Source organism: Zingiber officinale, chromosome 6A (genome assembly GCF_018446385.1).
Source record: "Zingiber officinale cultivar Zhangliang chromosome 6A, Zo_v1.1, whole genome shotgun sequence".
In the NCBI taxonomy this organism is placed as follows: Eukaryota; Viridiplantae; Streptophyta; class Magnoliopsida; order Zingiberales; family Zingiberaceae; genus Zingiber; species Zingiber officinale.
In genome coordinates this window covers 141,222,153-141,240,493 of record NC_055997.1, presented here as the reverse complement: position 1 = coordinate 141,240,493, position 18,341 = coordinate 141,222,153, and the positions used below count along the sequence as shown (strand labels likewise).

Genomic DNA, 18,341 nt, shown 5'->3' with positions numbered 1-18,341 from the left:
TTAAAAACCTCCTCCTCGTTGTCAAATGTGACATACAATAAAGTAGGGGTGTAATTTTAGTTCATCAATTTAGAATTCTACCTCTTTTTTATTTAAAGAGAGTAGTGGAATAAGTTTTTAGCGGGTTATCCCTTTTAAGGTTGTTACTTTTCTATAGGTACAAGTATAACTTTTGTGAGGATTTTTATCAAAGGTGTAATGGTCAATTCAATATGTTTTTTTTTCCCCTTTTGAGATTATTATCAAAAATTGATTTTAAAAAATAGGCACAATTGTCTTTTATTCATTGTATGCTACATTTGATGATGAGCTCTTTTTTAGTTTGGCGAGGATGGTGGAATGAGTTTTTGATTGATTATTTTTTGTAGAGTTGTTGTTTTTTTGTTATTTATGATGGTGTATATATGAATTTTGTGAAGGTTTTTACCGAATGATATAATGATTAATTCAATATGTTTTTTTTCTCCTTTAAAGTTATTATAAAAAAATGATAAAAAAAATGATAATGGTACAATTATCTTTTACAAGATTTCTCATATCTTATTTTTTATAAGGGGGTTAAATGTTATTTTTTAAATATACGAGGGCAAAATAGTACTAGATAGAAAATATAGAAGAATTAAAGATATTTTATCCTAAATAATATAATGGGAGATGACCTTGTGGCAAAATACTTACAAAATAAAATTCTTAAGTGGGTTTGGAGAAGATTCAATCATTTGGAGTCGTAGTCAACAATCTGATTGACTAAAGATTATCTTTAGTTAATTAGTAATGATTAAAGTAGACCAAATAGTGAACTTAAATGAATTAATCAATGAATAAAATATTATTATTTGTGACTAAATGGAATGGAAGTTAATTGATCAGGAATCAGTCAATCAATGAAGAATACAATTTGATAGTTATGTAAATCAGAAAGTTGAGTCAAGTTGATCGGGCAACAAACATAATATTTTTGTTTGTAGCCAAGTCAATTAGAAGTTGAGTTATCTAGCATCAATTAACAAATGAATTCAATCACTAATAATATAATAAGTGAACCTTTGAGCCATGAAGCTGAAAACGATTAGAAATGTGGATTAAAAGGTGGAAAAGAAGAAGGAGACATATATGATTTTTTAATTTCACATTAGAAGTCTCATAACTTTATAGCTTATTTATAGTATTACACATGCATGTATGATATGGATAAAAATATGGGGAGAGATTATCTCTCATTTTTTTGGGGAGGGGGGAAGGTAAATGTATTATACTCCCCCAAAAAAACAAGATACAATTATATGATGTCTACAAAGTGCATAAGAGGTTTATGACTTTGTATGACACCATAACATCACACATCAAGACCTCACTAGTATCTACAAAGTACCAAACATGACTTGGACTTTGTATGATACCTGAGCATATCACAAAGCATTACACACATTACAAAAAAAAATACTTGATATCCACAAAGCGCCAAACATGAACTTGGACTTTGTGGAATATCCTCTCAAAGCAAGGAACAACATTCTCAAATCGACTCATGTTACGTGCATTCCACACGAGATAAATCATGGAAGATAATGCAAAATGCCTTGCTTTCATTTGCCGCCCTTTACCTTTGTATTTTGTCGAAATGTATCAAGAAAGGAGGTCATGTCGGTGATGTCAAAAGTGATACTCATCCATGTCTTGGCTTTATCAAGTAGGGGCTTGACAATCTCACAATCAAAGAAAATATGATTACTGGATTTATCATGTCGTTGGCACAACACACATAATTTATTGGACTCATAAGAGATGATGTCCGCCGTTCTTAGTCTTCCATGAGCAAATAACCAAGATGTAAACCTATGCTTGGGCAAAATATATGGCTTCCATATCACCGAAAATCAATCAACTTTAGCCGCTTTTGGATGGAAAAACTCATATGCCAAAGCCAATCCTCTATTTTTCCCGACAAACGACTCTATCATTTTCATGTTTGCGGCACCAATGGAGGTAGTTCACCGTACAAGTTCATCACGAATAAAAAGTAAGTGTTAAATAAGGGGGGAGTCCGAAGGCTTACTCCTCTATTGCCAAAAGTCCATATTTCGGAGGTAGTGATAATGAACCCATCAAACCCAAAGAGACTCACGTCGATTTTGAATATTCCATAAAATCCGACATAAGAGAGCCATATTCCATGTTTGCAAATCACGTAAACCATATTCTCCTTTGGGTAGACATATAGAAGCTCATGAGATTGGTGGATGTTTTGTTGACCATACAAAGGAACAAAAGATGCCATAAATCTTGTCAATAACACCACTTGGTATTGGAATGATAGACAACCAAAAACATTCCACCCCTTGAAGTACCGATCGCACAAGTTTCAATCTTCCGGCATGGGAAAGTGTGTGCTTCGACCAAGATACAATCTTCTTCCTTATGGAGTCAAGAAGTGCCCCATAATTTGCAATCCTCAATTTCTCCGTTGCTAAATGAATGCCAAGATATCGGAAGGGAAATGTGCCTTGTTGAAAATCGGTTATATGTAGGAGCTCCTCTCGTAGTTGTTCACTAACCCCAACCATATATAAGTTAGATTTCAACGGATTTGCTCAAAGGCCCGCTTTATCATAAAAAATCGATAGGCAATCCATAATAAGATTAAGAGTAGAAGCATCGGCTCTTGCAAACAACAAGAGGTCATCAACATTTGCTATATGTGAGAGTTCCACTTCTTTACATTTTGGATGATAATGAAAAGCGCTTAACCTTGAAACAACATTCATAGACCGTGAGAAAACTTCTAAGCATAGGCCAAATAACATAGGAGAGAGAGGATCACCTTGCCTTAAGCCTCTTCTTGCACTAAAGAAACCATGCAAGCCACCATTTAGACTAACGGAATAAGAGACTGTGGTTATACATTCCCTTATCCGTCTACAAAATTGTTGGGGAAAACCAAAACCAACAAGTGTGTATATAAGAAAACTCCAATCAATCGTATCAAAAGCCTTGCGTAAATCAACTTTGATCATACACCTTTGAGAAACCCGCTTACGAGCATACTTCCTCAACAATTCTTAAGCTAAATGAATGTTGTCACCTATGGACCGACCTTTGATGAAAGCCACTTGAGCCGGATCCAACAATATATCCATAACATTTGCCAATCTTGCCGCCAATACTTTAGAGATAACCTTGTAGAAAATCGTACAACATGAGATGGGCCTAAAATTCGTAACTCTTGGAGCATGATCAGATTTAGGAATGACGACTATCAAGGTGTGATTCCATTGTTTTAAGAGCTGACCATTAGTGAATAATTCCTTTATCGCCTAAATGAAATCATCCCCTATATTGTCCCAAGCCGCTGTGAAGAATTTTGCATTATAACCATCCGAACTAGGAGCTTTATCGGTGCCTATGCTAAATAGAGCCTTCTTGATTTCTTCTTCCGTGATTGTAGCTTCAAGGGATGATACTTGGGCTTGAGATAATTTAGTCCCATGCAAGAAAGAAACATCAATTGGAGAGCTTTGACTGGCTTCACCCAATAAGCTTTGAAAATAATCCACAAATTCCACGGCGACTTCATCCAAACTAGTCGTTTGTTCCCCGGATGTTTGATGAGTGTAATAATAACATTTCTTTTGTTGTTTCGCTTCACCAAGTCATGATAAAATTTGGTGAATCTATCACTATTATTGAGGTAAATACTCTTAGCATGTTGTTGATAGAAGAGTTGTTCTGCCTCCGCTAGCATAATTGTCTTCTTCCTTATTGTGTCATATTCACTTGGGGGCTCTCCACCATCAAGAAGGGTTCTTTGAACAACCTATAACTCTGATTTTGCTATTGATGTTTGCTCTTTGATATGTTGAAAGTGAAGAGCATCAAGTTTCCTTAGTTTACCTTTCAACCGTGTAAGTTTAGTTTTGAGAGTAAATTGCGCATTGCCATATACGGGTGCCTCCCATGTATTTGCCGCCAAATCTTTGAATCCATCATGCAACGCCCACATATTATAAAATTTGAAGGGCATATTGGAACCTCTCTCTCTTGCAAAAGTTGAAACTATGGTACAAGAGTGATCTGATAGACAACCCGGGATGTAAATTTCACATAACTTTCATCGTCCGCAACAAGCCATTGTAGATTTACCATAGCATGATCTAGCTTGCAAGAAACCCATCCATTTGTCCATGTCAAACGACACCCAATAAAGCGAAGATCAACCAAACCACAAGTGTCAACAAAGCACTCCAAATCATGTATCTCATAATTAGAAATCGGTTCCCCACCTTCTTTGTCTTGAATTGCCAATGGTGAATTATAATCTCCCATAATGAACCAAGGTTCTGTTATAGTGTATACTAAAAGCCTAGCTTTTGATATAAACATTTATCTAGAAATAAGAATCACATTGGTCAAATGACTACATTTATGATAAATATAGTTGTTCAATTAATTTATATTGTAGATAACATGGTGTGTGGTGTCACACACAGAAGATCATGTTATCAGTATCTTATAAATTATAAACAGTAGCTCACGACCAAGATGGAAAGGAACAAACCATTGGAAGGTCGTAGTGTAATTAGGTATTAGTTTATCTTAACTATATAATTACACTAGTACACTTAAAGTGTATTGAGTAGGACCATTTGAGGTCATTCCTTTTATACTGACTTAATAAAGGAACAAAGACCTCAGTTATTATGGAAGCGTGTGCTCTTAATCCTAATATAATAACAAGTACATATATTTGATATTTATTTATTTAATTTATCAATGGGTGAGATTTAGTTCGATAAATCAATAAGCCCGATAAGTTGGGAAATGATATCACTTATAGTGTGTGTTGTTGATTATAGAAGGAAACTGTGTCCTAGTGATCTAGGTTGAGAATGCCCCCAAGAGGAGCTCATAAGGATTGTCATGTTAAACCGTGCATGTGGACTTAGTCCGACATGACGATGAAGTTGAGTGGTACTACTCTTGGAGCTAGATATTAATTAAGCGAGTTGTCAGTAACTTACTTAATTAGTGGACATTTATTATCTTAAACATAGGGAGACTAACACACTCATGATAAAAAAGAGCCCAAAATGTAATTTGGGATTGGTGCGGTAGTTCAATAATAGTTCTCTAGTGGAATGAATTATTATTGATAAAATTAAGTTGTGTGTTCGGGGCGAGCACGGGATGCTTAATTTTATCGGGAGACCAAAACCAATTCCTCCTCTCGGTCCCTATCGTAGCCTCTTAATTATAGAGTATTATACCCACCTATACCCACCTTCTTGCCCATCCTATAGGGGCCGACCAAGCTAGCTTGGAGACCAAGCTAGGGCCGGCCATGGGTATGTTCATGGGTGAATTCATGTGGCCGGCCCTATTAAATAAAAAGGAATTTTAAATTTTAAAATTTTTCTTATGTGGATAATATAATTTAAAAGAGAGTTTAAAAATTTAAATCCTTCCTTTTATAAGATTCTACAAAAGATTAAGAGAAGAGTTAAAATCTCTTTCCTTATTTGTAGATTAAAATGTTGATTTTAATTTTGGTAAAAACTTTCCTTTTAATTATATTCATGATTTAAAAAAAGTTTAAAAATTAAAAATTCTCTTTTATTAGTTTCTACAAAAGATTAAGAAAAGATTTAATATCTTTCCTTATTTGTAGATTGAAAGGAGATTTTAATTTTTAGAGATAACTTTTCTTTTTGGAAATTATCCACATGTTTAAAAGAAAGATTTTAATTTATAAAATTTCTTTTTATTAACCAATCATGAAGGGATTAAAATTATTGGAGAAATTTTTATAAATTTCTAGAAACAAATTAGGAAGTTTTAATTTTTGTTTTAATTAAAACTCTCATTGTTTTGGGGAGAAGAGTGGCCGGCCATTATAATTTGAAAAGAGAAAATTATTTTAATTAAATAAATTTTCCTTTTCAATGGCAAAAGAATTAAGGAAGTTTTTATTAAATTTTCCATATTTGCCAAGACCAAGAATTATAAAAGAGGGGGTAGAGGAGGCTTCAAGGTGAATGACTCTATTCTATTTTTCCTCTCTTTTCTCCTTGGGTGTGGCCGACCCTTTCTTTCCTCTCCTCTCCTTTGTGTGGCCGAAACCTTCTCATGGTGGAGATAGCTTTGGTGGCCGGATCTAAGAAGGAGAAGAAGGAGAGAAAAGAAGCCTCTTTTCTAGCATCCCTTGGAGCATGGTGGTGGTGGCCGAACCTCTTCATCCTAGGAGAAGTTTTGATGGCCGAAACTTGCAAGGAAGAAGAAGGTGCTTGGTGGTTCTCATCTCGGAAGATCGTTGCCCACACAACGTCCGAGGTTATAAGAGGAATACGGTAGAAGATCAAGAGGTTTTTCTAAAAGGTATAACTAGTAATTTTTCTTTCCGCATCATACTAGTTATTTTTGGAAATAATACTAAATACAAGAGACATACGATTCTAGAGTTTTGAATTTGTTTTCGATATAGTGTTCTTTTGTTTTTCTTTTCCTTGTGATTTGATTGTTCTTTTCGGTTAACCTAAAGTTATTTTAGGAAATTAAATATTAGCTTTCTATAAAAGGTTTTGTCTACTTGGTGGTGGTTGCTCTCATATCCAAGAAGGTCATGTGCCTCGCCACGTCAGTACTGGGAACCGATTATGGAAATTAATATTTAATGGAATTAATAACTTAAGGTGACTTGGGTCGAACGTGTTAAGTTCCGCAGGAGATCCAAGTCAAAACCTAAAAGAATAAATAGATTAAGTTTTGGATCAAACGTGTTAAGTTCCGTAGGCGATTCAAAATTTAATTTAAAAGAACACATGGTAGCTAAGAAAAGGTTCAGACCTTTGTACAAAATGTTTGTACAGTGGAACCTCTAGGCTTTCCGAGTAGCAACCAACAGGTTCCACAATCGTTTCTCCAAAGAGGGTAAGAGAAGTCCATAAGGGTCTCCTTGTCATGATAGAATGAAATCCATATATAAATGTCACCAAAGAAGATCGAGCCGTAATAGAACAATGAACACGACAATGTGTATATTGATCCGATGTGTTAAGAACATCCAATTGACCCTGTGCATATCCCATAGAAGCAAAATACAACTTCTATTAAAATAAATGAAATTATTTGTCATCCTCATACCTGAGAATTTTCTTCGCATGATAACATCTAAGGAGTCCTCATTAAGCTTATTTTCAATGAGTGCTATAACTTGAATTGTCTTTTGCTTGAGAAGGTGAATGACCCCCCCCCCCCCTCCCCCCAATGTTTTAGGGGCTTATGGAAGCCTCTAATGTTCCAAGATGCAATATTCATCGTCCATGAGAAAGTCGGGCTGCTCTAACCCGTAAATTCCTCCCATTTTGCCAAGTCTCCTCATGTGCTGAAGTTGAAGTTGGTGAAGGGGGTAGTTCCGCTTTCACAATAGATTCTCTCTCATACTTAGATACACAGGGGTGCAAATTCATGTCTTAGATTTGTACTAAATCGTATTGACTCATATGCAAGTACAATCTGTGCGTATCGAATGCTAGACCGTTCGGGGTAAAATTTGTCAAAGTGAAACAACCAATATTTTACCATGTGAATTTTTTTATTTGTTGCTCAAATAAATTGATGCGTTAATTGACAATCAATGGGAAATCTCTAACCAATAGACATTTCTATCTAGATGGTAATGGTCTTTAATCAGCTATTTAATACAACAAAAGGGAGGCACTCTTATAAAAGATGAGGTCATGATATTAAGTAAACGGTGCTAGAAAAGAATATCCATTCGCCTATGTTCTCCTCGCTCTCTTTTTCTTTGTTGTGCATCTCTTACTTGCCTAAGTACTTGTGATAGCATTCAGGTACCTCTTAATTCGCCGCGATCACCAATACTTGGTGAGGATCATGGTTTATCATTGTAAACTGGGAAACATACGACTCGAGAGAATTTCAAAATATAGTCGGAGGTGGAGCGAATCTGTTTCATGGGAAATGCCATATAGCATGCCTTAGCGTCTTCTTGCGACTCAACAGCTAGTGATTTGGCAATCGGCAACTCGACAGTTGGCGACTCGGTGATCAACAACTTAGCAATCGACAACTCAACGGTCGGTGACGCGACAGTTGGCTGACTCAGAGTTGGCACTCGACTTACTCGAAAATTAGCACACGGAGTCAAACTTGCTAGTCGGACTTAATAGTTAGACTTGTTGATGTAATATCCCTAGGTTAAGGTTGACATGGTTGACTAAGCTTGAGTTGACTCAAGCTTGAATCTTGTTGCTTGAGTTTCGATATTTGATAATACATGGATATTACAGATGTAATCATCTGATTAAGGAGATTGTTGATATAATTCCCCTCTAGTCAAGGACAGACCAGTTAGATGTGAAGACAAGTTAAGTAGGTCAAAAGATTGACTGGATACTTGACTGGGAAAGCCTTAACTGGAGATTAGGCAAAGGCAACTCTTGGTGAGTGAAGTCATACAGTTGGAAAATCCTGGTGAGTGAAGCTAAGTGAAAGACCTAGTGAGTGAAGTTAGGTAGTTGAAAAATCCTGATGAGTGAAGCCAGGTAAAAGACTTAGTGAGTGAAGCTAAACAAGTGAAAGTCCCGGTGAGTGAAGCTGGGTAGTGAAAAAATCCTAGTGAGTGAAGATAGATGAAAGTCCTAGTGAGTTAAGCCAGGCAGATGGATAGTCCTGGTGAGTGAAACTAAGCAGATTAAAAAAACCTAGTGAGTGAAGTCAAGTACGTGGAAATCCAAGTGGGTCAAGGTTGACTAAACATCTGGTGTTGGAAAGCCCAAGTACGTCAAAGGATTGATCGGATACTTGGCACAAGGAAATTCAGATGGGGCAAGATTGACCGGGCATCTGGTGGAAGTCCAAGTGGGTCATGGAGGACCGGACACTCGACACGACACAGTAAGTCTAAGTGTGTCAAGGTTGACCAGACACTTGGTGAAAAAGTCCCAGAAGGTTAAGATTGACTGAATGCTAGGCATAAGGAGTTCCAACAAGTCACGGTTGACCGGATGTTGGAATTGGGGATCCTAGACTTAATTTAAGCAAGTCAAAGGGAGGTTAATCCATCAAGTGATCAATTGAACCGTAGTCAAATCGATCAGTTGATCGATTGGAGGTGGTTGTGAGTGAAGGTTGACCCAATCGATCAGGTGATCAATTGGGAGCCTGAATCACGACCATAAAGGCTTGCCTAATCAATCGACTGATTAATTAGAGGGCTGAAAATCACGTGAGTCGCGATAAACGTTAAATCGATCGGTCAATTGATACAGGTTTCTCCAACAGACCACAGAGGCGCTCTGAATCGATTAGCCAATCAATTCAAGTCTCCCCAATCAATTTATCAATCGATTGAGATATGACCGTTGCGAAGGAAATGCTCAAAAGCCTTCTTCCTCGCAGCGATTCGACAACCCTTTATCTACACTTCTTCTTGTGATTGTTTTCACAGCATGCCAATTCTTGAAGCATTTTTGGAACAATGTGTTGTTGCACTTCCAAGGTCAAAAGGCATTCCATACAAGAAGGAGAAGCTAGCTAGAGTTTTGCAAATCTTGTAAGATTTGATATTGTATTAGCTTATTTTTTTTGTTCCTCTTGTATATCTGTGTGTGTGAGTTTGTATAAGGCTTTTCCGCCTTCGGTAATTACCGTAAATGAGTGTTTCATAATGGATGAGTGAGTAAGGGTCGGATCCTTGGATTAGTCACATCTTCTTGAGGTGGATACCAAGTCAATCCTTCGTGTTAGCGTTATAAGAGTTTTTCATGTTTCATTTCGCTGCATATCATCATCACGAAGTAAGACAATGAACGTGACGAGCTATTAACCCCGCCCCCTCCTCCTCTAGCTATAAACCGACCCTAACAAGACTCAGCTCACTCGAACTCAGCTGACTCGGACACGACACTCGAACTCTGCACTCAGATTTGGCTGACTAGGACTCTGCACTTAGACTCAGCAGTCTGCCATGCAAGACAACTCAATCTTTTAGGTAGTTCAGTCATCCCAAGCAACTCATTCTCTACTTGCCAATATGAAATTATTTGTTCAGGCTACATTAATAGATAAGTCTGAATTAAGTTTCTAAATTCAATATTTTTTGTCAAAAATTCTGGCAACATATTATCCAACAATGTTGAAACAGATTCATTTTTTTTTAGATGATCATAGAGAGTATTGAGGTGCAACAAACTCATCACATGGAGGCCCCCTCCGCCTCAATTGGAAATGTTCCAATCAGCCATGGGAAAAAGGTAGAGAAGTTCACTAGGTTGAAGTTCAAGAGGTGCTAGCACAAGATGTTTTTTTTACTTTTCCACGCTCAATCTGGCTCGATTCTTGAACGAGAACCTTCCCAAGCATGCTGAGGATGTTAATGTTTAGACCATCAGAGCAGTGGAGGCATGACCTCATTCTAAGTTTGTATTCCAAAACTATATCTTCAACTGTCTTCCCGACTCACTGTATGTTGTATACAACATAAAGAAAATAGCTAAAAAGTTGTGGTAGTCATTAAACAAGAAGTACAAGATGGAGGATGTGGGAGCTAAGAAATTTTTTGTAAGCTGATTCCAAGACTACAAGATGGTTGACTCCAGAATGATGATCAACCAAGATTAGGAGCTTCAGGTGATCCTGCATGAGATTCACTCAGAATGTGTGGTTCTGAGTGAAACCTTCCAGATGACTACCATCATTGAGAAGTTGCTTCTCGGTTAGAAAGACTTTAAGAACTAGTTAAAGCATATGAGGAATGAGATGAATATAGAAGAACTCATTGTTAGACTTCACAGTGAGTAAGACAACAAGAGTTTGGAGAAAATTTTTTTCTCTTAGGCTATTGTAAAAGCCAACGTAGTCGAACACAATCAAAGCTTGAAATAGAAAAGTCTCAAATCTTCTAAGATTTTATCCAGGGAAGGCATCAACAAAAAGAAGTTCTATAGGAAAGACTTAAATTGTGATCAAATTGGTTACAACTCTTCGTGGTGAAAAAAGCTAAAAAAAAGCAGAAGGCCAACATGAACAAGGGATCATAAATGGACGACCTCTACACCATGGTCTCTGAATTGAATCTAGTGGGTTCAAGCCTGCGACAATGGTGGATTAATATCGATGCCACCATACATATGTACTACAACAAGAAACTATTGGTCTTGTGCGACCGGAAAAAAGGGTGAATTCTATGAAATTACAAATATACCCTTTTCACAACTTTCAACTTTGACTAATAAACACTTGTTAGAAAAATATAGATTAATTGCATAAGAGTAAACGAGGCTATCATATTTACTTTATTTGCAACCGAAGAGATCGCTAATCCAAGATGAATGATGCACCTTATTAGAACACATTCTTTAAGCAAATTCTTAGAAGTGGAGAAGCCCCGTATAATGACTTTATAGCTTAGAAAATGAAAACAGTAAATAAGAGATTTGAATACAAGTGTTATGTTACTGATGAGGCATCTCCGGGCACCTCTAGCTGTGCAAACTTTACATCCACGCAATAGCTTCGCAATGCCATGTAGATTGAATTTTCCATGTTCGGGCACTTGGACCATGCCCGGACTAGTCAACCCTTTGCTGATTCGTTCGGCACCTTCTCCGATCCTGGGCTTCCTCTCCTGTCGCTTGGGTGATCCTCCGACCTTTTAGAGTTGAGCTCAACCGAATCCAACTCTGGCTTTCTCCTCCAGCGATCCTCCGCTCTGACTTCTCGTCCCTAGGAAATGCGACACACTTACTTCTTGTCTACCGATGTACTCTTCCGCAGTACTTCGTCCCTCAGACGTACCAAGCCCATCGACTCCCTTCCCGTGTCATCCTTCTCGTCAGCTGTGTCTTCTGTTTGACTTTTTTTGTTCCTAAACTCCTGCACACTTAGATAGAAGACTTAAATACAACGGGATCTAACTTAACCTGGTCGACCACATCAAAACTAACCCAGAGTACTTATATAAGCTACTCCACAACTTTAAAAAAATCAAAGATAGAGAGAATTGTTTATAAGAAACTCAGCAACCTCGGGCATCATGGGTTAAGGAAAAGTGATGCTGAAGTTAATCTCGGGCAAGGAGTTGACTCTTAATAATATGTTGTATGTTCTAAAAATTTAGAAGAATCTTGTTTCGGATAACTTCTGAACAAGCATAGCTTCTGCATTATTTTTTAGTCGAACAAAGTTATTCTATCTAAAAATAAAATATTTTTAGGAAATGATTATATAACCAATGAGTTATTTAAGCTTAGCCTAATAGAGATTACATTTAAAGTTAATAAAACTACAAACTCTTCCATTTATATGTTTGAGTTTTCATGTTTATGGATTGGACATGTTAATTATGATTTATTGCGTAGATTAATTAACATGCACCAAGTGTCTTAAGGATCACATATGTGTGAAAGAAGTGGACTACTTCAAAGAGAATTAGAGACAAAATTCATAGACTTTCTCATAGAACTAGGCGTGTTTATTATCAAAAACAAATACACTCATAAAAACTGAGATGTATCAGGGAGAGTCTTAGGTGAGATATGTCAATTCTTACACCAACAATAGAACAATTAAAAAACATCGTGTCTACTGTCAGCCAGTCTTAGGGAGAGTCTTAGATGAGATATGTTAATGTTTACACAAACGGTAGAATAGTTAAAGGACATCATGTTTATGGTCAGACAGTAAGAAAGCAGATCATCACATAGGAAGGTTTAAATGGTAAAATCTATCGGTCTCATACTGGACTCAAATGCCGAATGTTATCACATATTATGTTTCCATTCATATAGGGGATTGTTTGAAATATGAATGGAAAGGTGGAAAGAGAGGATACTTCATTATGCATGAGTTTTTAGTTTTGCATTAGGAGTTTCATGGCTTTATGGTTGATTTTTATTATTGTACATACATATATGATGTGAACAAATGTATGGAGAGAGACTTTCTCTCACGCATGAGTGTATAGGAGAGTGCAAATTTAGCATCCGAATTTGCACTAAACCAAGTTGATTATTGTACGCACATGACATGTGCCCATCGAATGCCAGACTGATCAAGATAAAATTTGTCCAAATGAAACATCCGATATTTTACCATGTGAATTTCTTTTGTCTGTTGCTCAAATGAAATAGATGCATTAATTGGTAATTAATAAACGTTTTGATCCAGATAGTAATGGCAATAAATAACATTTAATGCAGCAAAGGAGAGGCGCTCCTATAAAAGGGGAGGCCATGATCTTAAGCAAAGAAATGCAAAAAAAAAAAGAATTTCCTTCCACCTACGTTCTCCTCACTCTCTTCTTATTTATCGTACATCTTTTGCTTGGCAGAGTACCCGTGATAGTATTCAACTATCTCTCATTTTATCGCAATCACCAGTGCTAGGTGAGGATCGAGGTTTACCTTTGTATCCTAGAAACAGATGACTCGAGAGAATCTTAAAACATAGCCGAAGGTGGAACAAATATATTTCAAGGAAATTACTTGATAGCAGATCTCGATGTCTTCTTCTAACTCGATCGACACTCAGCAGTTGACGACTTAGCACTTGACACTCGACAGTCAACACTTGGAGTCGGCACTTGGTTGACTCGGTAGTTAGCATCCAAAGTTGGACTCAACACTCAGACTTAATTGACTCGGACTCTATATTCGAACTCGACAGTCAACCATACTAGACAACTAAATTTTCTAAATACTTCAGTCATCCCAAGTAATTTTTTTCTTTCTGCTTACATCACTTTTATAAATAAATCTGAATTTAATTTGTAAATTCATAATTTTTTTTTTCAAAATCTCCGATACCAATAAAAACCACTCAATTGCATCAAGTCTAGCTCCACGAGCTCTGTGTGTATTCCTAGGGGCGGATTTACCTAATGGCCCGAGGGGGCCACGACCCCTCCAAAATTTTTAAATAATATTATTTTTATATTAATTTTTTAAAAATAGTTTAGTATATATATTATTTGGCCCCTTTATAAGGTAATATGTATTATTGGTCTAATGATATGTATAATATTTTTTCAAACGCACCTCTCAAGTTCGAATCCTTAGAGGATTTTTTTTTCATATTTCAATTAAATATATATTATTCATGAAAGTTATGAAGGATTATTATTATATAATATATTTAATAATTATTTTAATTTTGTCACTTGATATATGACCTCCAAACTTAAAATCATAGATCCGCTCCTGTGTATTCCATTTTCATATAGTCCTTGTATTTTTCAGGCACATATCAATGGCGTAGGCAAATTAACTTAAACTCTTTACGAAACCTATCAAATATCAATGTACTTTAGTTGGCACAAAAGTCACCCATTCATTCAAAATATAGAAATGACTCAGAAATTATCATGCAACCTTCTCACGAGCATGAAACAATTTTATCCGCTTATGGTTAGATGAACTATTACAGAGTAAAAAAATAGTTTTCAAAAATAAATATTATTAATAAAGATGTATGCTGATTTTGATAGATGGATTAATTTAAGAGTTAGAAAAAAAAAACAAAACAAAATATAATTAATTTTCAAAAATAATCATTATTGGTAAGGACATATATGTGTCTCCACGGTTGTGAAATAGTGATAACACATTCAGAAAAATAATTAAGAGGACTATTCCAATTTTACTTAATAGGTAAATCGGAAGGTAGGCCAACCTAATATCAAAACTCTACCTAATATCATATATATATATATATATATATATATATATATATATATATATATATATATATATATATATATATATATATATAATTTGGACATACTAATTAAGCTAGTTGGGGGATGGGAGATGAATTCATTTTTTTTTGTAAGGCATTTAGGACGTTTGATAGACACGTGGTGCACTTTCTTGGCAATAAATGAAACTCATCAAGACCCTTTGAGAATTCTGCCTTCATTTTTTTTTTATTTTCGAAAAAAAAAACACACACACGCCCCTTCTTGTGGTGAGTTTAGGCGAAGCGTGTGCACGTTTTATCTCGCGTTTTGTCCCACGCAAAAGGCAATAAAACACGTGGATTCCGTTGGCGGAAACTTTCATCTAGCTCCACAACCTACTGCATCCCCCAATCGCCATCCCTTGAATTCTTATCCATCACCAAATTACACACCCAAAGGAATCGATGCGTCGCGCTCCCGATCATCCACGATTCCATTTCCATTTCCGATGGCCGATGATTAACGCTGCCAGTATTTTAACCTTCAGGGACGCGAAGGAAAAATCTAGAAAGAACATGTCACACATATAGCCAAAAATGGAAAAGAGATGAATGAGCATGCCACCTGGCACCGGTGGACGAGGCTTGCAGCCCGTTTCGAATGACCGAATAATTTGTGCACTCGAAAAAGGAAACTAGCAAGAGATGCGCATCGTGCACGTCTCCAAGTGCCATGGATTAATGAACCAATAATATAAATAAATAAAAATTATTCCCATCCACGTCAGCTCGCTTAAAACGTTCCCGCGGCTAACTATAAATACAGGGGGCACCTCCTCCTCTGCTTCCTCGTCTCGTCCTCCGGCTATGGAGAGTAAAGGGGATAGTTGGATCAGGGGAATCCTCCTCGGACGCGGCTCCTTCGGAACGGTCAGCCTCGCTTTTGACCCCTCGGCCGTCCCCGCCGGGCGGATTTTCGCCGTCAAGTCCGTCTCCTTGGCCTCCGGCTGCAGCGCTTCGGTCGACTTCCTGGAAAACGAAATCCGGATCCTCGAGTCCCTCTCCTCTCCATTCGTCGTCGAGTACCTCGGCGACGATACCACCGTCGAGGTCGGCGCCGGAGTATGCCGGAACCTGCACCTGGAGTACCTTCCCGGCGGCACCGCGGCTGACTTGGGCGGCTGCGCAGACGAGTCGTCCGTGCGCGCCTACGCCCGGTGCGTGGCGCGCGCGCTCCGCTACCTCCACGACGTCGCCGGCGTCGTGCACTGCGACGTCAAGGGTCGGAACGTGCTGCTCGGCGAGGCCCCCGGCGTCGCCAAGCTAGCTGATTTCGGTTCCGCGATGAGGATTTCCGATGTTTTCTCGGGAGATCGGCGGAGCTTGCAAGGCACGCCATTATGGATGGCACCGGAGGTAGCGAGGGGGGAGATCCCAAGGCCGGAGTCGGACGTGTGGTCGTTCGGGTGCACCGTCATCGAGATGCTCACCGGCGTAGCACCGTGGTCATCTTGGAAGCCTAAGGACGCTGCCGAAGCCATGTTCCGGATCGGTTACGGCCCCGAGCTGCCGGAGTACCCATCTCATCTCTCGAAGCAGGGGAGGGACTTCCTCGACAAGTGTTTGAGAAAAGACCCAAAAGAACGATGGACGGCAGAGCAACTACTGCAGCACCCGTTCCTGGCTGAGGCAGAGCCTCCGACGGAGCAGACTCCGAGAGGAGTACTTGAATGGGCTAATTTGCAGTTAGACTACGACAGCGATGACGACAGCTACGGCGACTTCGACTCTGTATGTTTGATCTCCGAGGGAATAGAAAGAGTAAGGGAATTAGCATCGAGTGGATCTCCTCCGGCAGCCTGGAACAACGATGGCTGGGAACAAGTAAGGAATCCAGAGGAATTGGCTGTGGATAAGTGTGGAAGAGAAGTGGAACAACAAAAGTGCTGGGAGATATCTAGAATGGATTGCTCTGTTTTTTCTGCTCTCTGTTCTTGGTGTTGCTTTGTTAAATGTGATCTGAGTTGTTACGATGAGATTATTGTCAATAGACAGTTACATGTTTCCTCTGGTTTTTGTTTACAGTGTTTAGTTGATATTATTTTTTTTTATAAAAAAAAAAAATCAAGCAACAACGCAATACCAATTTTTGATAATCATGTTAGTTCAGGAAAAATGAATAAAAGTTTAATTTCATTTAGTCTTGAATCTATGCAATCAATGTTAGCCTCGAAAGCCAACTCATGGTGGATCTACATTAATTTAAATGCAATACAGTGGTTTAAATGCCTCTGTGAGAGTATTGATGAGTTTTTAAGAACTTTAAGAGCATACTAGTGGTCTCACGCTAGTATTTTGACATGTAAATGTTCATCAAGGTGAATTGACCATTACACCTAGATTGAAAAGCCAAAGGTAAAAACATGCAAGTATTACTGCCACAAGAGCTCTTGAGCTCCCCAAAACTTCAACCAGGATCCTCTGATTGTAACACCTGATCTGTTCTTGGATCAAGATTGTTAATAGGTGGGATCTCATTGATCTATCTGTTACCTCTGGATCGCAACCCCTGATCCGTTCTTGGACAGGGGTTGCTGATAGATGGGATCCCATGGATCCTATTTGTATAACAGGTGGGGTCAATGAGATCTCACTTATGAATGAAATGATCCATTCTCTGGATCGTATTTTAAGATCTAGAAGATTCGGCCTCCCAAAACTCACATGCTCAAATATATATATAGATGTGATTAGGACATCCACAACGATGTTAATGCCTGAGGCATTAACGCCGACGTGGACAGATTTGTTGGTACTGTAGCATTAACGCGTTCAAATCTTTGAATGCCTACAGATTCAAATAGAAAAAATAAAAAATAAACATTAACGTATTTAAACGTTAAAAATATTGTAGATACTCTTAGACAAAATTGGCATGGGGACATTTTAGAATTTTTCACTTTAAAGAAGTATATTTATTAGACATCTATAGAACTAGATACGAAAATTTCTCAAGAAAAAATCTCTCTTTGATCGAGAATCTATAATGTTTCATAATATACATTTTTTCAGATATTGTTATCCTTTTGATCAAACTCGTGATTTTCCCCATATCTTCCAATATGCATACATGTGTTCTTCCTTATCGTCATAATTTCCAATATGCACATGAATACATGATGTTCTTCTTCCAAGAAGGCAATAATGCACACATCATCATATCCAACCCCAATGAGCCGGTGGGGCAAAAGTTGTATGGTCCAATCACCAATGGATTGCAACCTCTATTTCCAGAAGAGTTCTCATACTTGAATTGAAAAAGGGATGGTGATAAGGAATGATGTGCAGATTCCATGCTGCACTCTCCCGTCTTGTGCTTAGAATTGAAGAGTACATATTCTTATCCAGCTCGCCGTGTCACCATGGTTTGTGGAGCTCAGGTTGCCATGGAAAATATGAAATGACAGCTTCAGCTTCCGGGTTTATGCTAAAGCTCAAGTACTGTGGATTATTTGGGTCCCTCCCATGAGGGCACTTTATCCATTGCCCCAAGGACTGTGGTCTCGTCCTGCCAAAAGGGAGAAGAAGATTGTGGTTTCGGATGGCTGCAGAAAGGCAGAAAAAAGATTGTGGTTTCAGATGATCCA

At 38.0% G+C, this 18,341-nt stretch overlaps 1 protein-coding gene across 1 annotated transcript; it reads left to right on the top strand.

The window, feature by feature from the left end:
- The first annotated feature begins 15,561 nt into the window (after window positions 1–15,561).
- On the top strand, window positions 15,562–18,011 carry LOC121995401 (mitogen-activated protein kinase kinase kinase 18-like). The gene is made up of 3 exons (XM_042549149.1): window positions 15,562–16,778; window positions 17,221–17,327; window positions 17,767–18,011. The coding sequence occupies exons 1-3, from the start codon at window positions 15,562–15,564 to the stop codon at window positions 18,009–18,011; spliced, it is 1,569 nt and encodes a 522-aa protein (XP_042405083.1).
- The last annotated feature ends 330 nt before the right edge of the window (window positions 18,012–18,341 follow it).

Bases quoted from the DNA above. Each gene is read 5' to 3' on its own strand.
- LOC121995401 (XM_042549149.1), top strand. From the start codon at position 15,562: ATGGAGAGTAAAGGGGATAGTTGGATCAGGGGAATCCTCCTCGGACGC. The intron at 16,779-17,220 runs GTGTTTAGTTGA...GATTGTTAATAG, and splicing joins TCCTCTGGTTTTTGTTTACA to GTGGGATCTCATTGATCTAT. The intron at 17,328-17,766 runs GTGGGGTCAATG...ACATTTTTTCAG, and splicing joins GGATCCTATTTGTATAACAG to ATATTGTTATCCTTTTGATC.